The 27500-nt window shown below is 35.3% G+C and overlaps 1 protein-coding gene across 4 annotated transcripts in view; it reads left to right on the top strand.

Moving 5' to 3' along the window:
- The window catches only part of LOC125673832 (uncharacterized), a 167184-nt gene that overhangs the window by 109282 nt on the left and 30402 nt on the right, over nucleotides 1-27500 (top strand). For all 4 annotated transcript variants that reach the window (XM_056158122.1, XM_048910669.2, XM_048910668.2 and 1 more), the window contains exons 10-11: nucleotides 11141-11338; nucleotides 21703-21950. In XM_056158122.1, coding sequence (XP_056014097.1) covers nucleotides 11141-11338; nucleotides 21703-21950 — 446 coding nt within the window. The remainder of the gene's footprint in view (nucleotides 1-11140; nucleotides 11339-21702; nucleotides 21951-27500) is intronic.

The following is a 27500-nucleotide window of genomic DNA, read 5'->3' as shown; positions in this document are numbered from 1 at the left end:
AAAACAAACTTTTTGTTATAGATCTGAATTTGAATGCTGACGAATGTCATATTTTATGCACTTTGCTGAAATACCTGAAAAAAAGATATATAATTTCACATTGTAAACAATAAATTTACCCTCAGAATGCAGGATTTTGCGTCCTGATTTTCAAAATTTTTAGGGGGGCAACCCCCCAACCCCCCCCCCCCCCCAACCCCCCCCCGACACCCACCCACCCCAAAAAAAATGTTTTGGGCCTCCTCAAATCCTTTATAGGCCTGTTCAATGAAAAGGAAGTGAAAACCCTGCAAACTGGGAATAGGAATATACTGACCATTCAATGTCTAGAGAACCCTTTGCTGGATAGACATCAAACTTGGTACACTGGTACATCTTCAGGAGAAGATGACCCCAGGGGTCGAAATGAACTTTTTCTACCACAGGCAAAATTGGCCTGTGGGTAAAAAATCCACAGGCTAAAATGAAAACCTAGAAGCTATTTAAAATTAAAATAATGAAGCAGTGCTCTTTTTTCATATTTTTTTTAAAAATCAATGATTTTCCCCATCATTACTGAGCCTAGTGGGTCAACAGGCATCCTTTGGACAAGACACTAAGTTACATAAATCATATGGTGCAATGTTTAGGTCTCTTGACCATCACACCTCTAATTCACAACCTCTATACCGCAACTCTTGATCCAAAGTCTTCCAATTTCATGCCACATCAGGGCCACATTTAAAAATATGTTTGTTTCCCCTCTCCCGACCCTAAATTTCACATATGGGTAGGTAGGTAGGTAAAAAGTTGTTTTTTTCTACAACAATATTTTTTGTACTAAATTTCCATGGCAATATACTAAGACATACTACAAGGTAGTATGCTTTAAACCAATCAGTGAATACCTTTAATAGGATGACCTGTAGAAGTGTAATTGTTTGTTAATATTTGTCATTTTGTTGATGGTTGTCTCTTTGACAATCATATCACATCTCTTATTGTTTGTATTGCTTTCTGTTCATATATTCAAAAACAATTATTTTCAATGCTGATTTACCAAACAGAGAAAGAGACCTGATAGTATTTAGTCTTGTATATTGTCTTGGAAATTTACAATAATTCAGTAAAAAAAAATAAACGATTAAACTTTTATTTGATTTTATGACTAGAATGTGAATTGACTAGACAGTGTCAGACTCATTTATTGTTTCTGAAAATTCAAAACTGTCATTTTTTTTGGCATTCTCTTTGGTATCCCTTTTGGTACACAGTTTTGGCAGACTGGCAAAACAACTCTGTGTGTTTTCATGGTATTTTCATCTTTTCCAGCATTTGGTGATGTGCAATGGCAACATATATCAGGTCTTCCAATGTTGGAAGAGTAAAAGGGGAATTCAATATGGGTTCCACATGACATCTGAAGCCTCACAAACACTTTTCCCTGCATGATATCTCCTGTGAAAATAGAAGAAAATATTCATATACCTGAAACATCTGATAGTCTTATTAATAAAGATTAGATTTTGAAACTTTTAAACAATTTGCAGTAAAATATTTTCGTCAAGATATGTGTGATCAAAAGCTGTCAGTATTAAAAAGGAACTTTGAAAGACCAATCATGATTAAAATATGATTGCTTAAAATTTAAATGTCAGACATGATGAACTAACATTCAGACATATTACATGCATTAAAAGGTTTAGAATGTTTTTAATAAAACATTAAAGAACTTCAGTTTTATGTATTCATATCTAATTTTAATTTAATATCAAAAATGGACACATTGAACATCGTGAGAATAGAGAAAAGAAATGGGGAATGAGTCTGAAGCAGAACTTATCAGGTATAAATTTGAAATCAGAAAATGCAAATATACTTGAGAGTCTTACCATCAGGTGTGATGACTGACCCACAAGTGTAATCGTATCTCTCTAGGGTGTGGCGTAGTGACCGAATGTCTCTTGGGTTAAGCTTTAACTTTGAATACACACATCTTGGTTTTTCACATTCTTTACACTTCACCGTCATTCTTACATTTTGTGCGGTTAACAAACTATTCTTGCATCCCTGAAAAAAACAGAAGAAAATTGTGGTTTACACACATTTGACAAATTGTAAAATTTAGTAAATGCCTGTCTGACAGATATTGTGAATCAATACCTGTCTGACAGAGAGATTATTAACATCAGAACACTTAGAGGAAAAACTTATATTATTATTTAACATAGTAAAACATTCAATGTCAGACTAATTTTCTCTCAAGAAAATCATCATTTAAAATTAACATAAAAATATGTTTATATTATTACAAAAAGGGTATTTATGAAAAAAAACAAAAATGCATGTGATGTCTTGAGTAGCTCATACCTGGGTTCTGAGATCTTGTTGATATAGCCTGTCAAAATGTAAATAATACCTGTTGTTCTTGGGCTACTGCAGCTAATGTTTGGTTCTGGCTAGATGGCCTGTCCTTCTCAGAAGTATCTGTGCCAAATACAGTTTCAAAGGGCTGGTAATGATTACCAGTGTTGTCAATCACTGGATCTGGTAACCATGACCACTTGGTTCCTGGCTGACAGCAATCAACATTGTCACACCTTCTGATCTGGAAACTAGTGGTGTTCCAAACAATGGGCAGCTGGAATAGAGCATTGGAGAAATTACAAATTTATAGAAGAAATTAAATACCAAATAGCCTCTAAAATACATCCTCGTAGCAGATTTTTCTGTCACAAAAATGTAAAATTGATATGTACTTAATATTCTTAAATAATAAACAACTTAGATATAGAAGAGGGAAAAAAGCTATGGTATATATTGCAGCTCGTTATAAATAAGATGTCCTTAATATCTGGTTTATGTTTGATGGGTTTTTTTGTTTTTGTTTTTTTTGACATAATATCAGAATCTGTCAGATAGAACACTGAATTCAAGAGGGATACAAATTGTAATATTTTTACATGTACAGTTGTATATTAATGAATGCATCTGCAAATATACATCTAATAGCTGCAGTAACTTTTCAACTTTATTTTAATATATGTGCTTAAAAATGCATATACCTAAAAACTGCTTATACTCTGTGGCATGAATAAGGTTTTGTTGCTGGTATTTCCCAATAGCAATAGCGGGATCAATCAAGGTGACTTCTGCTTCAGCCATCTCAATCTCATCAGCAGTTGCAGGAGGTCTACATTTAAACTGTTTTTCTTTTAGTTTGACTCTTTCTGCTCTAGATTCCAATAATGACTTAACACTGTCAACTGATCTCAACCACGATTCTTTAAGCCCATCAACCTTCTCTGCTTTTTTCCTGATTTCACTCATACTGTTACAGCCCCTGATATTTTGTTCAAATTCAGCATTACCTTCATCTCTCGCTAAGGCAGTATTTTGAAAAGCAATATTAAGAAGCGACATTATCCTTTCAGCAGGATTTGCCCAAGAGTTACCGGGGGCAGTTCTACATGCAACAAGAAATTCTAGTCCAAGTCTTTTAAACAATACAATTAATGAAAGCTTAACAGCATGATAAGTTGTCCTGTGATCAGGTCCACCATCTGTATAGATAATAAGACAAGGTTTTCTGTCTTGAACCTCCAAAATATGTTGAAGCTCTACCATATGCCTAAAAGGTGAACTTGGTTCAAAGACACTGTCCTTAATTGTTAATGTCACTTGACCACGATAAAATGAATCGGATACATCTTCCGGTACATCTACATCTAAGACCACTGATGGTGTAAGTGAACCCTTGTTCTGAACATCGTGATCTAGGCAAGACAAATTTGAATTCGTAGGTACAATAGATTTTTTACCCCTGACTCCAGAACTTGCATATAGTCCAGGCTCTCCAAAATCTACTTTCGGTTTATCATCCATGCAAATGAAATGGCAATACTCTCGAAATTGTACAGCATATTCTCTAGCATACTTAAATAAAGCTGCACAGTAGTGGTCATCCTGGTGACTTGATCTAAGTTGCCAGGTTTGTACCTTCAGCCTGAGCGGTACCCTTCCTTTGTAGAGTTTGGCAACTTTAGTGTGAGCATTTTTGGGGACAAAGGCTAGTAAAACTGTTGATTCACTGGGTATTGCAGTGCCCTCAGGAACCTTGGCTTTTACAGTTTCTATCATGTCTCTAACAGAAAGATATTGCGATATGTGTTCGACATTATGTCGTCTTTCATCTGCAGCAGTGACATCAAGAACTTTCTCCAACTGTTCGAAAAATACATTAAAAGTATCACCTGGTGCCCCTTTGTTAAGATGTCTAAGGTCAACAACTAATTCAGGATCAGATCCTAATATGGATAATCTGACCCTTTCATCAATGTCAGGATTTTGATCAGCTGTTGCATCATTTGTTAAACTTGCATAAATGGAACGCAATATATATGGTGGAATTTTTATACCAGCAATATTTTCATACATTGTGTTAAAACTCCCTTCTCATTTGACGAGTATGAAATTCAGGAAGCTTTGGACGAAGAATACTTAAAACTTTATTATCTCTCATGAAAATTTCCTCAGTCGTCAAATCTTCAGGAACTTTCCAAAAGTATTAACATATAATTCCGAGTCCACCACCAGGATCATACTTTAATAAATGAAAATCAATCAGGAGTGTAATGTCCTTAAAGAATTTGTAACGTTGATCAGGATTCTGAAATTGTCTGTCTGCATGTAAATGTACTTGGTCATCAAAATAAAGGGGCTGAAAATAGTTCAGTTCATTTAAAGCATTGTTGAGCGGAGTATAAAGTGGAGAAATTGCTTTGACTTTTTTGTGATGTTGGACGGAAATGCTATCATCAACAAGTCGGACTGGCAACATTTCAATTTGTCTGAGCTTTTGTTTTTCATTAGCCGCATCTAAGTATCTTGAATATTGGTCAAGACAAATGGCTAATTTTTCTATATCTTCCTTGAGAATCCATTTCTGTACAAAAGGTCTGCTGGATAAGCTGAACAAGCACCGACTGTGCAGTTTTAAATCTTTAGATTGAAGGGTTGGCTTTTTCTGGGGGGTTTTCTTAAAGTCATTCACACCATCATACTTCAGAAACCTGTCAGAAAAAGAAATTAGAAAAAAATATTTAGGCACATTTATTTCAGCTTTAAATACTTTAAACAATCATAACAGAAATTTTAAAAACTATTTGACAGAGCTGTCATTTAATAGTACTCTTACAGTGTTAGTTGCCCTTGATTTATTTTCAGCGGGAAGCTACATATGTGTGTATAAAGTAATGACGGTCTTGAGATATTTGAAAAATTTTCCTTTGGTTCAATGTCGTCTCCTTGACATACAGTTACATATCAGCTTCTTAATTTAGAAATGTTATTTTTTTAACATTAAGCAAACCTTTGAGGTACTGGCTTGACATCTGCTGGTAAATGAACTGATCTCTCTGTAATTGTTGGCATATTACCACTTATGTACCAGACTGCATTAACTGCTAGCTGCAACTGCTCAGTTATGGACTTTTCAGACATTGAACCTGGAAAACCATCGCCTGTCTCTTTGAATTCTTGAACCAGGTCATTAAAAAGTTGGTCTTTGGCTACAAAAATAAATACAAGAAAACAAGATATTTAATTTTGTACAAAGATGCAAAATCCAACATAAATGTCATTTATGCAAGCTACATAAAGATTTACCTTGCTGCTAATAAAGCATAGATCACAAACGTTTTAAAAACTGCAAGCAAGCTTTCCATTTAATAGTGATGTTTAATTTCCTGTGCAGAATTTTACTATTTCAACATTTGAGCTATGACAAACAAAATGGTATCACAGAGACAGACAGTTGGACAGTTTGCATTATTTACAAGACGGACCTAGTAATTATTGTATTCTCGCATTATGGGTTTCGTGATAGTAAAAATTAATTGTGGCATCACAAATAGGGAAACATTTATTCACAGTAAATCCTGCTTGGACTCTGTACTATTACTTGTTTTTGCTTTGAGACGTCAGATTTTCTGGGGAAATCTATCATTTGACGCATGTTTGACAATTCAATGTTATAGTGTGTGAATTTTACCTTAAAAGTTTCGTCAAAAAGCAAAACCCCTTATAGAGCAGTTGCGACACCATAGAAGCAGAATTTTTTGTTGCCCATTTTATACGCTGCCAGAAATAATACCTTCATGATCCGACCACACATTATTCATGCTGAATCTAAAAAAATTTGAGCAGGGGTTCCCCCTGTTTTTAAGCATTTTCCCCCCAACCTCTCGACCCAGGACTAATGCAAATGAAAAAAACCCAAAGAAGATATGGGAGAAGGTTCCCCTAAAGGAAGCAATATCCTCTTTGAGAAATGATTGTTTTAAACCCCTACATACCTGTAATATTTACTCCTGGTCTGAGTTTTGGACATTTCTTCAGACGGCATGAATCCATCATTACTTTGAATGCAGACTGTGTAGTGGTTTGTCTATTGTTGTTATTGTCAGGATTCGTCAAACCAACATCCTTGTCTCTATTTACAGTAAAAATTACATATTTCAATGTTTGGTCAAATTCTTTGACGATCCTTATGGGTTCCTCCATATCGGGTGTAAATGTTACAGTTCCCATTAATTTGTCAGCCACAACTGCATTTACGGTATCCGTTTTGTGGAGAGTGAAGTCTTCTCCTTCCAATACGTCATGCAGTACATCATTCCACGTTTCATCATCATCGTATTCATATAACATGTTTCTGCATAAGTTTTTACTCTCAGTGCCACACTTGGCCACGACTGAGGAACAAAGGGTAAACTTTCCTCCACCCTTTGGCCTCTTTTCTCCATGTGAAGATGACATTTTGATAGCAGACCGCCTCGAACGCTCTAATCGTAATGTTTCTTGATTTTAGATCGATTCCCGGGAAAAAAATAGAAACTTCCGGTCACAGTAAAATAATGTTTTGTACCGGAAACGGCTCCGAATTTTTCTGGAAATAAAAAAAAATGTCGCTGAAAAATATGAATAAAAACTTTTGGGTCGGCGGGAATTTCACTGGGTCGGTCGGGCGAGGGGAAACAAACTATCTTTTTTTTTTGGCCCAGGGGTGTCACTAGTGAATTGTCAAAGCAAATCTCAGACTCATGGTTTATAAGCAGCATGATCACGAGTCCCATGAACTTTTCTGATATCTACGTGGTGAGCAGTGCACTCGTGTCATCACTATACAACCCGACCTCAATGTGACAATAAATTAATGTAGACAGGACATCCTGATAAAAATGACTACTGGAAGACTTGGTAAAACATAGATTCCGATTTTTTTTTTTTAGATAAATGAATAACAAACCCCTCATACTATGAATTCAATTTAATCACCCATAGAAGTGAACAGGACTCTTGGCACATGTCTATATTTTTCATCATAATGCAATGTCCGACCTCTAAAGCATATGTTAGACTCCCGAGTTTCTTGAAAAATCATAAAAGAAAAATCCGGATAGAAACGGTTGTTGAAATCGGTCGTTCATGTAAGCGTTTGTATGATTCTGAGTGCAAGTTTAAGAAAAGCGAATAGCGCATCACCGTATAAAACGGATACGATACGATCATGGTTTGTAAATCACCACTCGCTAAAGTTTTCGAGTGTCCACTATTTTTACTCGCTATTTTTCAAATGTACTCGCATTTTGCGAGTATTTCTCGCTAAATTCGAGCCCTGGACCCCTATTGATTTTGAGGTCACATGTTCAAAGGTCAAGAGTCAAACTGGACATAGGAATATACTGTCTGCTCAGTATCTTGAGAACCCTTTGCTTGACAGATATCAAACTTGGTACACTAGTACATGTTCAGGAGATGACCCTTATTCATTTTGAGGTCACATGGTCAAAGGTCAAGGGTTACACTGGGCATAGTAATATATTGTCTCCTATATTTTAAGAATTACATGTATTTGCTTGATTGACACTAAACTTGGTACACTGGTACGTACAGCATAAGGAGTAGATAAGCCCTATTGATTTTTAGGTCACATGGTCATGCAATCCACTCCTGACATAGGAAAATATTGTTTGCTCAATATTTTGAATTGGTGATACTACTATCAATTAAATGATGCATGTGTATAACCCTTTCCAATTTTGCACCATGGGGGGCATATATGTTTTACAAACATCTCTTGTTTCATTTGATTGATTGAAATACAAATACTATTTATGACTTGAAAACCCTTGGTCCATAGATATATTTTTTTTCTTCTGTTTACTGAATAAAATTCAACAAACACTTTAAGAAATATTGTCTATTCAATTATCAAATTTAAAATTTTATAAACTTGTACATGTTTGATTGATTATATGTCTCCCCTCTTTCAGGGGGAGACATTGTTTTTGTATTTTCTATCCATCCATCTGTCTGTCACAAAATCTTGTGAACACTTCTCCTCCTATATGGTTTGTCTGATAGACTTGAAACTTTGTACAATGCTTCATCGCCATTTATAGGTGTGCATATTATCAGGACAGGAGGATCCAATTATTTTCCTAAAAGTTATAGTGGATCTAAGGGGGGTGGAGGATGTAAAATAGCTTGTGAACACTTCTCCTCCTATATTGCTTATCTGATAGATTTGAAACTTTGTACAATGCTTCATTGTCATTTGTAGACTGATGTGCATATTGTCGGGACAGGAGGATCCAATTATTATCCTAAAAGTTATAGTGGATGTAAGAGGGGTGGAGGATGTAAAATAGCTTGTGAACGCTTCTCCTCCTGTATGGCTTATCTGATAGATTTGAAACTTTGTACAATGTTTCGTTGCTATTTGTAGATGTGCATATTGTCAGGACAGGAGGATCCAATTATTTTCTTAAAATTTATAGTGGATCTAAGAGGGATGGAGGATGTTGAAATAGCTTATGAATGCTTCTCCCCTTTTAGGATTATCCGATAGACTTAACAGTTTGTACAATATGCCAATGCCATTTGCAGATGTGCATATTATAGGGGCAGGAGGATCCAATTGTTATCCTTAAAGTTATAGTGGATCTGAGGGGTGGAGGGTGTAAAATAGTTTGTGAACACTTCTATGTGGCTTATGGGAGTTCATAATGTCTATGTTCCTTCTCATGCTTTCTCCTCCATACCATGCAGTACATTAAAGGTCATACATGTAGGAGATGTTTTTTGTTTTTTTTTAAATTGTTTTGAACGAAAATGTGTTATTCTCTAATTACTTAAGGCCAATTAGAATTAATTGATAGATTATCATCCCCGGCTGCCCCTCAAAAAAGGGCCCACCCTATTTTCGCATAACTTATGATTTCAAACAAACTTGCTTCCCATGCAGTGACATGAGTGAATGATTAAAGTCACAGAATGTTGGTTTTATATCTTCTACTAACTTAAAGGATTCTTTTAATGTTAACTTGATTAACACTTTATGTGGTGAATTTTGTCATTATCTTTTTCTCTTCTCGGGAAATAAAAATTAAAAAATAAAATCCTCCCACCCGCCCCATATTTTTTTTCGTGACCCCAAATGATAATCTACTAATACATGTATATGTAAATAAGTCATTCAGTATATTGTAAACTGGCCTGATTTCTTGGACATTGTCAGGAAGTGTACATATACACCTAATTTTGGTAAAACGTTTTAACTTTAAAGTTGTATGATGCAAAGTTCCCAGAACAGCCCTGGGCCATTTAATATCTGACATATTGGACAGTTTTCGACTTCTTATTTGCTTTCAAGATCTATGTCATCACAAAACATGTTCAAGTTGCAAGTAATATGGTCACATTTGCGACTAGAGATTATAATTAAGTTGCATTTTTGCGAGTGGAGAAAATTTGGGCATCCAGTAAAATTTTATAATCGGGATCGGAGGTCTGAATAAATAATTTTCAGTCTTGGTCAAAGCAGCATTTGAAAACAATTAAAATGGTTGGAAAACGAGCTTTAGAGCACTTTGGATTTATCAGTAGTAAAAAGCAGAAGCCTCAGTCTAGTACATGTAACGAAGAAATTCAAGAATCACACAGAGAAAGTTCTGCATCTAAAGATGACGTAGCAGCTGTCTAAAGAGAAATGCAAAAGTAAAGGAAGAACTCTATAGTCCTGAAATGGCTTAAGGAATTTTCGTGGCTGATATACAGAGATGGCAAAATGTTTTGCAGAATTTTTTAGGCCAAGCAGCCAGCAACGTCCACCAATTCTGGACACCTATTGTCGGATTTCACCAGGACCAGGTGAACATCTTTCAAACGTGTAGTGTGACTATTCATGGGAACAGTAAGAGACACGTCTTTGTCTGTGACTGCATTATTAGCAGTAAGTCTAACGGGGCAACTGTTGCTGCTAATTTTCAAAGGGAATTACAAACTCAGGATGTAGTGTTCTTATTGATGCTGGTACTGATTGTTCAGCAAAAGATCCAACAACAGTAGAAGCCCTTATTCGCATAAGGAGTGAAGGCCCACTTATTAAGAACTTTCAAACAAATCCTTGTGTGGAACGCTGGGTTTTCCCAGCAGCGTACTGTAAAATATACAGGATGGCCCAATGCAATACAACTTTTGTCAGAGTGAATACTTGACTTAATTGTTAGCATCCAGCATGTTTTACAGCACATATTGTATTCAGTTTAAAAATAAAACAAACAAAACGCATTCATGAGTGTTGCTTTTTATCTTGAAAGATATTCAAATTTTCAAAAACTTGCAAGTCTTACTTACAAAATCTTTTACCATGGCGACTAGAAATTTGAAAATGGCGACCAGAAATATTTCTAGGTCATCATTTAGCAACCTGATAGCAAATGTGACTTGGAGCGCTGATTAACAAGAATAGTAAACTCTACCACCAATATATTTCTTTAACTGTATATTATAAAGTATATTGTTCTGTGTCAACAACCCCTTTTGAAAAAATTTAACAGAAAAACCGAAGTAAGTGTGGATGGTATGACAAAAGAAAACAAATTCAAAAAGCTACAAGTTTCAAAATAATGAAAAAAACAAATTTTGTTATAAAAGATGAGTTTAACATTCATTTTTAATTCAAGAGGAGCAGGAATTTACTCTGTTATAAGTGTAAATTCGCTATATCCGTGTTCGCTATATTTGAGTTTTGATGTAGTATTGTCCTAACTTGTTAGTTCACAAATAATTATTGATATCGCAATCTATTTAACAGGTTCAAAAAAGCAAAAATTGAATTTTAAGAAGTTTGAAGAATTAACAAAGATTGGAAGAAATGCTTTCCAGTTCTACTTTGACACTGTGTTCCCAACACAAGACTTCAGTAAATTTTTGATTGACAATAAGGACACTATGCAGTTTGGACGGGGTGGATCTAAGTTTACAGAAGAGGAAATGAATGTCCTCTTCCCAGGTAAGTAAAATCATAAAACAAGTAGTCATAGATCACAACCCTCTGCCAAGGCTCCCTAATTTCTTTGTCTGCAACTGGTCTCATCCATAGTTACATGTAGTTGTCTTTCAAAATTGGATCAGCTCGTCAGTCATTGATATCATTTGTTAAAATCTGAATGAACTCTAAGCCATTTTGTAGTTTCCATGTAATCTTTTCCACAGAGATACACACATATGCACGCACACACAGAGAGAGAGAGTTTGGTGTTTAACGAAATGTGAGGTATTCCAGTCCTTTATACTGCATCAACATTATTGTTAGGTTGTTGCTCTTAAGGGACATGGACACAATTTGAGCTGAAAAATTACAAATCTTATTTTTCCATTTTTATACACACCCCCCCCCCCCCCCCCCCCCCCCCCCCCCCCCCCCCCCGAACGAAGTTGGGGGGGGTGGGGGGGTATATAGGAATCACTCTTGTCATTCTGTCCGTCTGTCTGTGCAGATTCGTGTCCAGGCCATAACTTCTTTGTTCTTTGACATAGGCATACCATATTTGGCACACAGGTGGATCACGATGTGTCGAGTACCTTCATGACCTCTATATGACCTTGACCTCAAGGTCAAAATTAAAGGTTGTTTTTTTTACAATGGATTCGTGTCCGGGCCATAACTTCTTTGTTCTTTGACATAGGCATACCATATTTGACACATGAGTGTATCACCATGAGACAATGTGTCGGGTACCTTCATGACCTCCATATGACCTTGACCTCAAGGTCAAAATTATAGGTTTATACCATGTAGATGGATTTGTGTTCGGACTATATCTTACATTTTCTTCTACAAAGGCATACCATATTTTTACACTCAGGAAAGAGGTAATTTATACCTATTAACAAGACCCTTTTGGAGATTGGGGTATTCTTAGTGAGCATTGTTCACAGTACCTCTTGTTATTGTTTATAATGCTTAAATGAAGTATTTCTAATGGTCAACCAAAATTTGAATATCAGTTATTGAGTTTCAAGCGAGATACAGCACTCACAATTCTTTGTTATGTAAATAAGGCTCATATTGTGCCATGTTTTGTTTACCTGGTACATATAGATTGCTCAATAGAAAACATGTTTAAAACAAAATGAGATGTGTCAAACACTAGAAACAGTTTAATTGTGTTCAAAATTAACTTGTAATCTGAAAAATCTGCTGTAAGGGGGAATGAGCCATCATCATAAAAAAAACTAATTTACTCGTGTAACAAATAGCTTAGGAACCCGCAAACAGAACTCTTCTTTTCATTAAGGTAAATTCAGTTAAGTTCTTTTCAACACTCTATTGAAGGGAAGATATCTGACGGAGATACAGAGTGCTAGAATAACTAATTGTTCATAAACAAAGCGATACCGTTAGAAGTGCAGGAAAAACGTGAAGTACCATAGGCCTAGTGCTAAGTTTCTTTATCATGCCAACGTCTGTCGTCTCGCTTCTAAATGCCGAGTATTTGGTGAAGGAGTAATAGATCGAACTACCAAAAGTTTACATCTCATGTTTGACATCAGCAGGGCTCGAACACACGGCTTCTAAGTTACGAAGCGAGCGCTCTACCACTGAGCTACCGCGACCGTTCAAGAAACGAAGGTAAGTTTACATGATTTTATAATGCTTTGTATTTCAAGCAAACCTTTTATTTTATATGGAATAAACGAATGGTTATCATCAATTCATCATCATTCATTACTGAATTAATTGGATTTTTAAAATATACATACATATATCACGTGTAAAGAAAGGATTACATACCCATAGCAATGGGTATGTCTGTCACCTTATCCTTATTATTGAAAGTACTAGTTTGCATATGAAATAATGTTTTTGATTTTGAAAGATTATTTTGTACATGCATGTATTCGAATTTCAGTTCTGCTTATGTTTTAAAAGGAAAGAGAGACAGATTAGGGTACTACATGTTCATTAAATACACCCTGTTTCATTGGTCCTGGCCATATTTTTTTTTTTCAAGTTTAATGGTATAACATCTGAATCAGGTAAATAGTAATGCTGTAAAATAGAATATTGCAGTCACTAAAAGTTTCCAATAAGTATTTAATTGTTTTATTTTGTTTTAAATATTAGTTACCTGCATGTATTTTTCTATTTCCTTAAATTCTTTTAGAATATTTATTCTACTGTTGTAGCCTGTTATGTTGACAATATTATACTCCTTTACAGCACATGCATTTTATTTTACTGATTTGCTCATATACAAATGTATGCATAAATTAATCCAGGTGTGCAATAAAATTCTGTACAAAAAAAGTTTATTTTTATGCCCCCCTTTGAAAAAGAGGGGGCATATTGTTTCGCAACTGTCGGTCGGTTGGTCGGTCTGTGGACCATGTGTTGTCAGCTCAATATCTTTCGACCCCTTTGCTTGATAATAACCAAACTTGGTACAGGGGTTGCCCCTGGAGAGTAGATGATCCTTATTGATTTTCAGGTCACATGGTCAAAGGTCAAGGTCAAACTGCTGGTCTTTACCCCATGTGGTAGACCATGTGTTGTCCACTCAATAACTTTTGACCCCTATGCATGATAACTACCAAACTTTGTACAAGGGTTGCCCTTGGAGAGTAGATGATCCCTATTGACCTTCAGGTCACATGGTCAAAGGTCAAGGTCAAACCTCTGGTCTTAAGCCCATGTGTTGTCCGCTCAATATCTTTTGACCCCTTTGCTTGATAATAGCCAAAATTGATACAGAGGCTTTCCTTAGAGAGTAGATGATCCCTATGGATTTTCATGTCACGTGGTCAAAGGTCAAGGTCAAACTGCTGGTCTTAACCCCATGTGGTAGACAATGAGTTGTCCGCTCAATATCTGGAGAACCATTCACTTGATTGTAATGATATTTCATATGTGTGTTGGTTATAAAAAGAAGAGGACCCCTATTGTTTTTCAGGTCAAAAGGTTAAAGGTCAAGGGTCAATCTACTCTGGACATAGGAATATACTGTCCGCTCAATATCTTGAGAACCCTTTGCTTGACAGACATTAGACTAGGTACACTGGTACATCATCAGGAGAAGATGACACCTATTGATTTTGAGGTCACAAGGTCAAGGGTCAAACTGGACATAGGAATATATTGACCACTAAATGTCTCAAGAATCCTTTGCTTGACAGACATCAAACTTTGTACACTGGTACATCTTCAGAAAAAGATGACCCCTATTGAATTTGAGGTCACATGGTCAAAGGTCAAGGGTCAAACTGGACATAGGAATATACTGTCCGGTCAATATCTTGAGAACTCTTTACTTGACAGACATCAAACTTGGTACACTGGTACATCATCAGAAGAAGATGACTACTAATGAATTTGAGGTCACATGGTCAAAGGTCAAGCATCAAACTGGACATAGGAATATACTGTCCCTTCAATATCTTGAGAACCCTTTGCTTGACAGACATCAAACTTGGTACACTGGTACATCTTCAGGAGTTGATGACCCCTATTGATTTTTAGGTCACATGGTCAATCCACTCTTGACATAGGAAGATATTGTCTGCTCAATATTTTGAATTGATGATACTACTCTCAATTAAATGATGTGTGTGTATAACCCTTTTCAATTTTGTACCATGTTTTACAAACATCTCTTGTTACACTAGCATTGTATATTTTTCTTCCTGTATCGTTTCTCACTTATCTGAGAAAGATACTATGGCTTTTGGATGAAAATATATGCCACTTACAAAAAGTACCAGGTTGTTTGGATCTTGCTATTTTAGGAAAGATAACTCTTCCATCCGGAATTTCAAAACCAACATTTTTTATAAAGTTTTTTTTATATATGGCTGTATAGAAACTTTTTTCAATTTCACCTTTTCATATCATTAATATACCTGTCCTGTGTATTTTCTATTTACAGAAGATTTAACCACCAGTTTTCAAGAAATTAAATGTTGATGTTAAAAAAAAAAAAATCCTGAAATAATAAAAAAAATATGATGACTAAAAATTTTGTTTTGTTGTATTTTAATTCAAACATCGTAAACAGGAATATCTCAAAAGATAAAATGAGGAGTTCTGGAGTGTGCAATTGAAAATTGATGAAATTAAATTTTCTTTTAAAGAATAAAAATTGTGAAAAATGAACGACAAATACTTGTGATCTGGGGTTATTACAGATGTTTCTATAAATATATGAGGAATTGGTACAGGAAAAATCACCAGGTGCATCATTCCACCTTAAATGAAACTGTTACTAGTGTATTTAGCCTATGTAAACAAACACATGGCACGAGCCTTGTTTATACATATCAAATAATTGTGAGCACTGACATTCAAATTTTGCTGACTATGACAAATACCTTATTGAAGCATTCTAAACATTAAAGTGAGCTTTTCTGATCGCCCAGCTGTTGTCCATCGTCTGTCCATCTGTAAACTTTTTAACTCGCCTGATCTGAAAGCTCAAGTGAGCTTTTCTGATCCCCTGTTGTCCGTATGAGTCTGTCCGTCTGTAAACTTTTTACATTTTTGACTTCTTCTCCAGAACCACTGGGCCAATTATAACCAAACTTGGCCAAAAGCATCCTTGGGTGAAGGGCTTTCAAGTTTGTTCAAATGAAGGGCCATGCCCTCTTCAAAGGGGAGATATCACAACAATGCAAAAATAGGGTACTTGGGGTCGACATTTAAAAATCTTATTCTCAAGAACCACTGGGCCAGAAGAGCTGAAATTTACATGGAAGCTACCTGACATAGTGCAGATTCAAGTTTGTTAAAATAATGGGGATCAAAATTTTACATACAATTATATAGGGAAAATCTTTTTCTCAAGAACCACTGGGCCTGAAAAGTTAACATTTACATGAAAGCTTTCTGAGATAGTGCAGAATCAATTTTTTTTTAATCATGGCCCTAGGGGTAGGGTGGGGCCACAATAGGGGATCAAAGTTTTACATACAAAATATATAAAGAAAATCTTTAAAAATCTTCTTCTCAAGAACCATTGGGCCAAAGAAGTTTAAATTTACATGAAAGCTTCCTGTCATATAGTGCAGATTCAAGTTTGTAAAAATCATGGCCCCCGGGGGGTAGAATGGGGCCACAATGGAGATCAAAGATTTACATGCGAATTTATATGGAAAATCTTTAAATATGAGCCAAGGTAATTCAGGTGAGCAATGTGGCCCATGGGCCTCTTGTTTGCTGATGACACATGCATCTTTACAATGATGACATGATATTTACAGTTAAATTCATGAATTTAAGAAAATAAACTAATGATTTCAATCCCCAAAATTTCCAGTAAACACATTTCTCATTCTTGAATAAAATTTGGTTATGATAGTCCAGCAGTTGTTACTGCAGAAAGTCCTTCACATTTAGTAGGGGTGGGATGATACCCTTTCTAGCCATTCCGATATGTATCACGATATTTGACACACGTACAATACGATACATATCTCGATACTTTGCATATCCAAATGAGCTCCAGATAAGGTGCGTATGAGCATAAATACTCATTAATTTTTACCAAATACACATTAAAGTTTAAAATCAGGCGTACAATTATGCATTCGCGAATGTAAATACACTTTACACTCCTAAAGTAATGCGTACTTGTGATAGTATGATATGTTAAAGTACGAATTACCTATATTCATATGAATTGAGCTAGCTGGTTAGCGCAGTCTGCGCTTGATCTTGCATCAAATAATCGCTATGAAAAAGGTTTAGATGACAATGACAATTTGAAAGATGGCTTAGGGATAACGAAACAACTGTGTAAGCCCACTTGTTACACTTCTTTCTTAATTAAACGGTGTGATCGAAAGCACATAAAAAAAATTTGTATTGTCAATCGTAAACGATTGATTGTTGCTATAGACATGACACAGAAAATGTTACCTGACAAACGATATGTACTTCTTCCATTAAACTTTAACTTAACTAAGTTTTCATTGAAAGTTCGCTCCTGCCGCATTGTCTCGCTAACTATTTGAAAGTATTTGCAAGAATGGGAGTCAAGAATTTATTTACTGACTGTCGTTTGACACAGATGGAGGAAAACCAATTGAATTCTTGGTTAACGGTACAAGGTGAGGGGAACTTGACAGTAGTTTGCAGTGAGAACAAAGTGCAAAAATATATATGGGCAGAATTAGGTTCGTAAATGCTATAGAAAGACACAAAAAAAATTAGACTTTGAAACTGATATTTTTTGGTTTAAAATGATTTTAGTTTCTCGGTTATAACAATTTTAATTTACAATATGACAAATAGTTTTGTTGTTTGTTTGAAATTTTGTCAATACTATATAATAAATGCTTGTATATTTACGGGTGAGAATCCTTTGTAGTTCTTTTTATTATAAACTCTTCATTGTCTGTGGAACTTTGAAATTTATTATTGAGGCATTAAATTTTAATATGCCAGACACTCGGTTCAGGGATGTGACTGAATTCCTCAGAAATCAGAGGAAAACTAGTCAAAAAGGGAGGAAAACACCTCACCCTACCTGGAAAAATATCATTTTCTGCCATTTTAGATCAAATCCAGAGTGTTTCATTTGTACGAAAATTGAGCAAATCAGAGGATTTCCTCTGAAAAGAGGAAAAATCACACCCCTGACGGTTACATAATATCTTATTATATTTAGACTAATTGATCAAATTCTGTATTAGTGGCAAACAGCAAAGATAATCAGTAAATTAACAAAATACTCTTTTGACTTTCTTTCTGTAAAGCAAAATATTCATTGATTTGAAAATTAGGGGGTAAATACTCTTTGTGGTAAAAAATTATCTGGTGCTCTGATATCAATAAAAACAAAAAGGATTTCAAAAAAGAAAAGGAGAGCCAAACCTCTCCCATACCCCTGACTAGTGATCATAGGCATAGCTTGGGTTCGAATATTACCGAGGCAGGGGGTCTGTGCCCCCCAGAAGCTATTGACATTTTAACAACGTAAAAGGTGTTTTTTTTACCGAGGCAGCTGCCTCGGTTGCCTCAATGGAAGCTACGCCACTGGTGATGTTCCGCTTATCGCCGACTTTCAATTGTCGGTCACTATAAATGAAATGATGTGAATAATCGATTGTCATTTTGAAAATCGAAAATCGCAGACATGGGTATTTTAAAATAATACGAATATTCCTGCTGCGACTTAACTAAAAACAAAAAATGGCTGGCGAAGCTGAATCTGACGATAAGAACAACAAAAGTCTAAAGATCTGTCCCTGTCCCGGGAAAACAAATTCAAAAGTATGGGATAATTAATTTTTCTAATTTTTAATGATTTTATTCTAATATTAAGATAGTTTAGGGTAAAAATAAAATAGTTTTAATATATTTATGCCATAGATTAAAAATGAATGAATTCTGATTATTTTTTTATTAATCAATCGAAAAGGTGCATCCGATTAATCCAATTATCAATTAATTCCCCCCACCCACCCCCGATTTCCCATCACTACTTCTGACTTGCTTCCAGTCGGATTCATTAATGTTATGTATTCCACTATGTTTTTTTGTTGTTCAATTCTACTTTCATTTTCTGCTAGGCAGACTAAAAATACCTGACTTATGCCAAGATAAGTATCACGATGCATCAGTGCACTGATGGATCAATCATCCCACCTCTACCATTTGATAAAATTTAAATGCTCTCTTTGGTTTTTAGCCGAGTTGCAATGAAGTTGAACTCGGCTATTGGTTTGGTTATGTGGGCGGGCATGTTGGCGGGCGGTTGGGCGTCAACAATTGGTTTCCGGATGATAACTCGAAAAGTTTACAATCTAATCAAATGAAACTTTGATATATTGTTGGGTACCAGGTAAGGAAGACCCCTATTGATTTTGGAGAAAAATTGTCAAAGGTCAAGGTCACAGTGACCGAAAATAGAATGAAAATTTCAGAAAAATTTGGTTTCCGGATGATAACTCAGAAAGTTTAAATCTGAATCAAATGAAACTTTGATATATTGTTGGGTACTAGGCAAGGAAGACCCCTATTGATTTTGGAGAACAAAGGTCAAGGTCACAGTGACCGAATATAGAATGAAAATTTCAGAAAAATTTGGTTTCCGGATGATAACTCAGAAAGTTTAAATCTGAATCAAATGAAACTTTGATATATTGTTGGGTACCAGGTAAGAAAGACCCCTATTGATTTTGGAGAAAAAAGGTCAAAGGTCAAGGTCACAGTGACCGAATATAGAATGAAAGTTTCAGAAATATTTGGTTTCCAGATGATAACTCAGAAAGTTTAAATCTGAATCAAATGATACTTAAAGATATTGTTATGTACCAGGTAAGGAAGACCCCTATTGATTTTGGAGAAAATGGGTCAACGGTCAAGGTCACAGTGACCGAAAATAGATTTAAAATTCAAAAAAAAAATTAGTTTCCGGAGAATAACTTGAAAATTTGAATCAACTGAAACTTGGTTATATTGTTGGATACCAGCAAAGAAAGGCCCCTATTGATTTTGGAGAAAAAAGGTCAAGGTCACAGTGACCAAAAATAGATTGAAAACTTCAGACAAATATGGTTTCTGGACAGTAACTCGAAAAGTTTATAACTGAAATTAGTTCTTCACAATTATAAATATGCCACATCAGTCCTGACTTTACAATGTATCCCATGCAACTTGGCTTATGCACCCCTGGGTGCATATATTGATTTTATAAATGGGATATGAAGGTGACACGTCAGCTGATGCAAACATTGTAGAAAAAATGCATAACCTGCATTAACAGTTCTAAAAAAAATTCATGCAATGTTTGCGACCTTATGATCATCACCTGTTTAACAAACCAAAGAAAGATTTTTAGCCGAGTTGCATCGAAGTTGAGCTCGGCTATTGGTTTGGTGATGTTGGCGGGCGGGCGGTTGGGCGTCAACCACATGGTTTCCGGATGATAACTCGAAAAGTTTACAATCTAATCAAATGAAACTATGATATATTGTTGGGTACCAGGTAAGGAAGACCCCAATTGATTTTGGAGAGAAAAAGGTCAAAGGTCAAGGTCACAGTGACCGAATATAGAATGAAAATTTCAGAAAAATTTGGTTTCCGGTTGATAACTCAGAAAGTTTAAATCCGAATCAAATGAAACTTGGATATATTATTGGGTACCAGGTAAGGAAGACCCCTATTGATTTTGGAGAAATAGGTCAAAGGTCAAGGTCACTGACAGAAAATAGATTTAAAATCCCCCCCCCCCCCCAAAAAAAAAGGTTTCCGGAGGATAACTCGAAAATTTTTAATTTGAATCAAATGAAACTTGGATATATTGTTGGATACCAGCAAACCAAGGCCCCTATTGATTTTGGAGAACAAAGGTCAAGGTCACAGTGACCGAAAATAGATTGAAAACTTCAGACAAAAATGGTTTCTGGACAATAACTTGAAAAGTTTAAAACTGAAGTTAGTTCTTCACAATTATAAATATGCCACATCAGTCCTGACATTACAATGTACCCCATGCAACTCGGCTCATGCACCCCTGGGTGCATATATTGATTTATTTATATTTTTCTGTATTTTTTAAAAAAGTTAATATTTTCTAGTACCTGAAATATGGATTTCATTGAGCTATAAGTTATTTTAACATAACAGTTGAAAATCACCTGACCTTGACTTGTCTCCATATTTGGTAATGATTTCCATATTTGAAAAATACTCCAAAGACAAACTCTAAATTCATAATATTAATCTTCATATAATAAAGGTAAGCATTATTTTATATTCTAAATTCAAATAAAAGGTTAAAAAAAAAAAAAAAAAAATTTCCAACAATATATACAGCGAAATAGGTCGCAGAGTTCATGGAATGTGCATATTAATTCACACATGGACAGACAAAACTAAAAAAAAAAAAAGGATCTAACTATATTGAAACAAAATGTGTCTTTATAGTTGCAAATGGCAAGCAATGGATTTCAAAGAAATTAAGCAGAATAGACACTGTAAATATTTTAATATGATGGCAGTTGGAAATCACACATACATGTATATGTATAGTACTATAAATGCAATCAAAAAATCATGGTAAACGCAAGGAAATATCCTGTATTGCCAATTAATAATACTGGCTGAAAAACCACAAACAATATATGTAATAGAAACCCTATGGAAACCCTGTAGAAATTTTAAAAATACAAATGGTTTCCATTAAGTTTCTGCTCAAGGAATTTGTTTCCAAAATTTTACTCAATGCTGAAATAAGGCAATTTAAAAGGCAATTACAAGTAATTTTTGCAGTGGAAATAAGCTGAACTCCAGATTATGCAGGTTTATGCAAGTGACTACAGTAGGAATTTAAAGGATTATATTCTAACCTTGCCCTTTATTTTGTTAATTAGGGAAGAACTCAACTGCAACATCTTCTAAATTAGATGTGACAGTAATGTACAGACTGGTGAGGAATTATGGAGTTGATATCCCATCTCCGACTAAGGGTTGGGGGAAGAAACCAGATATCTGTAAGAAGGAAATTGGAGACGACCTAGAGAGAATTCGATCTTATAGAAATAAAGTAAAGCATGCGACTGAAGAAACCGATGTCATGGATGAAGATGACTTTGATATTCAGTGGAATGATTTAAAGCAGGTAAGTCAAAGGAGAAAAGGACTATGTATGATAAGAGCTCAATTTTGCCCACCAAAATTGATGTTTGCATTTTTGTTTCAAAGTGAAGTGTATTTTGTAAAAAGAATCTCTATGCAAGTTAGCTGTTTTTCTCACCATAGTCAAAATGACATGGAACTGAAATTATGACATCATAAACATAACATTTTGCCGCCATTTGCAGTATTATGACATAAAATGGACTATTTTTCGAACATTTTTAGGTCACCTGAGTAAACTACTCAGGTGACCATGTAAGAAGAACTAAATGCATAGTAATGTAGAGCAGGAAGGTCTCTACCAAAATTGTAAATTTCATGATCCCCGGGGTAGGGGTTCTCACCCCAGGGTGGGGCAAATCTTGTTATATAGTGTTTATGTGTAAAACACTTAAATTACATCTTCTTTAATGCTATTGATACTAAATTGAAAGTAAATAGATATTTAGAAAGAACAGGTAGTCCTTTACCAAAATTGTAAATTTAATCATTCCAGGGGTAGCTATAATGAAGTAACGAAGAAAACTAAAATATTAGGATTACGAAGGTGACCCGGGCCGGCCCGGTCCGGTTTTTACTACCCATTTTACCAACTATCTAAGGAAGTGGGTACAATAAGTGAATCAACAATATCACACATATTAATCAAAGAGAAGAATGGAGGAAATTCGGATTTATCGAAGAATTGCCGATATTTGTAGAGGGTTTTAAAAAATGAACTATGATGGTAGTACTGCTGAATTATATTCATGGAGAAAATTTGAAGACAATAGAATCGTGTAACATGTATTTTTCAAAGAAAATGAACAATTTAGTTAATTACTGCACTTTGAACAGGTGGACCACCGACCAAAATTTCAGGTAGACCTTCCGATCTTTAGGTTTTCTCGGGGATAGTTGGTAAAATGGGTAGTAAAAACTGGGCCGGGTCACCTTCGTAATCCGAATATTTTAGTTTTCTTCGTTACTTTATTTTCGTTTGATGTGAAACTTCTTAATCCCAATCTGGATGATACGTTGGATTTTCGCTACAAAAAGTACGGCATAATTTTGCCTCACTGTGAAAATATCAACGATTGTTTATTTCAGGTTGGTAAAATGGGTAGCGAAAAAAAATGCACATTTTTCTGTGATTGCGACTGATATATGTGACACAACTATGAAACTACACAGGATTTAGATTAATATTATAATTTATCACCAAAATGCTGCAGTACCTGTTATGTGAGTCTTATATGTTTGATATTTACGATTTATCTAAACCCGGGTCAAAAGGAAATCGTATACCCATGGCCGAATATTAAAATTCCGAATAAACTGAGGGTGTTAGTTGTCACTTTCATTTTCGACGCATCATGAACGTAATTCAGCTTCCCATCAATTACTATTTATGAATGGATATCACTTTGATCTCACAATTCCGGTAATTAATCAAAAACATAGCAACTAAATCGGAATAAACTAGTTCTGATTGTAACGGGGACCGTTACATATGTTCCCCAAACCTCCCCCAATTAAAAAGTGATGTCCTTGTGAATCTATAGCAAAAAATCATTTTATTTTAGCCTTTATTTACATGTAGTTCCTTCAATATGGTCATTTCAGTACCAAGAAAGGAAAAAAAGTGTTGCACGTGCATACACGCGCACGCATGTATGATTCCAAATTTTTGTTGTTGGTCAACAGGCATTTGTATCATATACCCACAGTATGAATTACATAACGTTTCCACCAAATATAAGGAAGTTATAGAGATTTTAAAATCGTCTAATCTAAATTCAGTACACGTGCATGCACATGATGAGCAGTAATTCTAACCACAGCAATTTGTAAGGAGTACCAAGACACATCTAAACCCCTAATATCAATAGAATTTGGTGAAAAACAAAAACATTATCGTCCTTTAAAATTTGAACATTTGAAAAACGATGAATGCGCGTGTGCATGGCATTTTTTGTTATACCAATATATAGATACACATATTGTCTACGTATGCTGTGAATATCATCTCTTTTGCTTCATAAATAAGATAGTTACAAACGTTTTAGTATTTTCCAATCAAAATGAAGTGCACGTGCATGCACGTGCAAATTGGTAATTTTGACCATGCAAATCAGTTAAGGGTCTTAATATCTACCTATGATATGAATATCAAGCCATTTCAATGAACAACAAAAAAGTTAGACTGATTCCAAAGTTAGTGTACAAATTTTGTAGTGCACGCACATGCATATGCGTGCAGACAAAATAACTATTTTTTTTCATATCTACAAATGATATACTACCATCCTATTTAGGTTTCATATCGATCCCTTTAATATTCTGATTTTCCATTTTTGTACCTATATGGCAGTGCACATGCGCACACATGCATGCACGTGCAGACAAAATGACTATCACTATGCACATCTACAAACACTATACTATCATCCTGGAAAGTTTCATATCGATCCCTTTTGTAGTTTCTGAGAACACTACCGGACAAAAAAGTACCAGAGAAAAAGAATAATAACGAGCTATAACTGTGTTGGGATGCCAACACAAATGTCTCCGAACACCTCCCCATGTCAGAAATGGTTTTTGATGCCAGATATGCATTCAGGATTCTCAAAAAACCTTTGGAACTAAATTTGGTTGAAATGCGGGGGACTTGATTTTTGGCCGCCATTTTCTTCAATGTCGGCCATTTTGAAACATTTGAAAATTGATTAGAAGAAAATACTGATGCTAGAAATGAATTGTGGACCCTCCATTTACACCAGAACCCAAATGTTGTAGAGATTTTAACACTTTCAAATATTTCGGTATATGGCGGCCATTTTGAAAATGGCGGCTCAAAAAAAAATTTTGATGGTGGAAATGGACTCGAGGTCACTAAATTACCCTAGAAATAGAATTTGGTTGAAATCCGACAGCCTTGATTTTTTGACGTTTTTTGGCCGCCATTTTGAAACGGCGGCCATTTTGAAAATTTGAAAAGTTGATTGCACCCCTCCTAGTGACCCCCTATCAGCTCAGAAAGTTTGAAGTGGATCAGTCGAAGCGTGTTCATATAATCTTGCGGACAAATTTCTCACTAAAGAAGAGGAAAAATAAGAAGAAGAAAATAATAATAAGAATAACGAGCTATAACTGTGTTGGGATGCCAACACAAATGTCTCCGAACACCTCCCAATGTCGGAAATGGTTTTTGATGCCAGATATGCACTCAGGATCCTCAAAGAACCCTAGAAACTAAATTTGGTTGAAATCCGACGGACTTGAATTTTGAAAGATTTGAAAATTGATTTGAAGGAGATACTGATGCTAAAAATGAATTGTGGACCCTCAATTGACCCCAGAACCCAAATGTTGTAGAGATTTTAACACTTTCAAAAATTTCGGTATATGGCGGCCATTTTATAAATGGCGGCTCAAAAAAAAATTTTGATGGTGGAAATGGACTCGGGGTCACTAAATTACCCTAGAAATAGAATTTGGTTGAAATCCGACAACCTTGACTTTTTGAAGTTTTTTAGCCACCATCTTGAAACGGCGGCCATTTTGAAAATTTGATCAGTTGATTGCACCCCTCCTAATGACCCTCTATCAGCTCACAAAGTTTGAAGTGGATCAGTCGAAGCATGTTCATAAAATCGTGCGGACAAATTTCTCACTAAAGAAGAGGAAAAATAAGAAAATAATAACGAGCTATAACTGTGTTGGGATGCCAACACAAATGTCTCTGAACACCTTCCCATGTCAGAAGTGCTTTTTGATGCCAGATATGCACTCAGGATTCTCAAAAAACCCTAAAAACTGAATTTGGTTAAAATCCGACGGACTTGATTTTTGGCCACCATTTTCTTCAATGGCGGCCATTTTGAAACATTTGGAAATTGATTGGAAGGAAATACTGATGCTAGAAATGAATTGTGGACCCAACATTTACCCCAGAACCCAAATGTTGTAGAGATTTTAACACTTTCAAATATTTCGGTATATGGTGGCCATTTTGAAAATGGCGGCTCAAATTTTTTTTTTTGATGGTGGGAATGAACTCGGGGTCACCAAATTACCCTAGAAATAAAATTTGGTTGAAATCCGACAACCTTGATTTTTTGACGTTTTTGGCCGCCATTTTGAAACGGCGGCCATTTTGAAAATTTCTAAAGTTGATTGCACCCCTCCTTATGACCCCCTATCCGCTTACAAAGTTTGAAGTTGATCTGTTGAAACACTTTCATAAAATCGAGCGGACAAATTTCTCTGGAAAGAAGAGGAATAAAAAGAAGAAGAAAATAAGAATAATAAGAAACGGAGCAAAAACAATATGTCTCCGACACTTTGTGTTCGGAGACATAATATGAAATGGAGCAAAAACAATATGTCTCCGACGCTTTGTATTCGGAGACATAATAATAAGAATAACTAGACACGATCTCGTTGCGAGCAACGAGTAGGTCTTCCGTCCGATTTGTTGATGCACTCGAAGTTAAAAAAAAAAAAAAAAGACAAATGAGTCCCAATTTAGTTTCCGACTTTAAGACACTTTAGATATAATCAATTTTTCATATCATAAGCTTCTGAAGCAAAGTTGCGGTGAAATTCGTTTGAAATTCGACTCTCCAGGCGAGCCATAAGGCCCGCGGGCCTATTTCTTGATGTCATTTGTTAGCCCTCTATAGACTCAACAACTTTAGTTCTATATGTCTTTACAAAATATTTACCTGTAAAAAGTGATTGAGATCGACCGATATCGACAAAAAATCGACTCTACAGGCGAGCCATTAGGACCATAGGCCTATTTCTTGATATCAATCGATAGATCTCGATAAACTGAACAACTTTTGTTCAATATGTCCTTACAAAATATTTACCAGTTACAAGTTTTTGAAATCGACTGATATCGACAAAAATCGACTCTACAGGCGAGCCATGAGGCCCACAGACCCATTTTTTGATATCGATCGATAGGTTATGACACATTGAACAACTTTTGTTCAATAATGCCTTTCAAAAAATATGTCGTTTTAAAGATATGAGGCGTCAAATATTGACGATTTTGGCCCTTAAAATCTCTAATTACGTAACATATGACCTACTTTTTGATTTGATAAGATCAAGCTCGTTGAGATGAACATTTCCGCTTCTACAACTTATTATAAAATATTAATAGTTTCTGAGATATTCTCAAAAACATTTGGACCCTTCTGAACCCCTAATTTAAAGGGCCAGGCCGTTTTGCTTGATATCGTAAGAAAGGCCTTGTCATTTTAAACATTTTTTGCTCAACAAGTATTTAGAAATTCTTTACCGTTCTCGAGTTATCTCTACAAGAAATATTTAGGGGCCAAACTGTAGCTCCCTAACGGGGCCACATAGGGATAAAACGAAATGTACATATTGTTTAGATTATCATTCTGAACAACTTTTGTTCAATAATGCTTTTCAAAATATTTGTCGTTTTCAAGATATGAGGCGTCAATTATTTATGATTTTGGCCCTTAAAATCCCTTATTACGTAACATATGACCTACTTTTTGATTTGATA

Source organism: Ostrea edulis, chromosome 3 (genome assembly GCF_947568905.1).
Source record: "Ostrea edulis chromosome 3, xbOstEdul1.1, whole genome shotgun sequence".
NCBI classification, from domain to species: Eukaryota; Metazoa; Mollusca; class Bivalvia; order Ostreida; family Ostreidae; genus Ostrea; species Ostrea edulis.
Note: the sequence above shows the minus strand (reverse complement) of the source record. Positions and strands in the feature narration are given on the sequence as shown.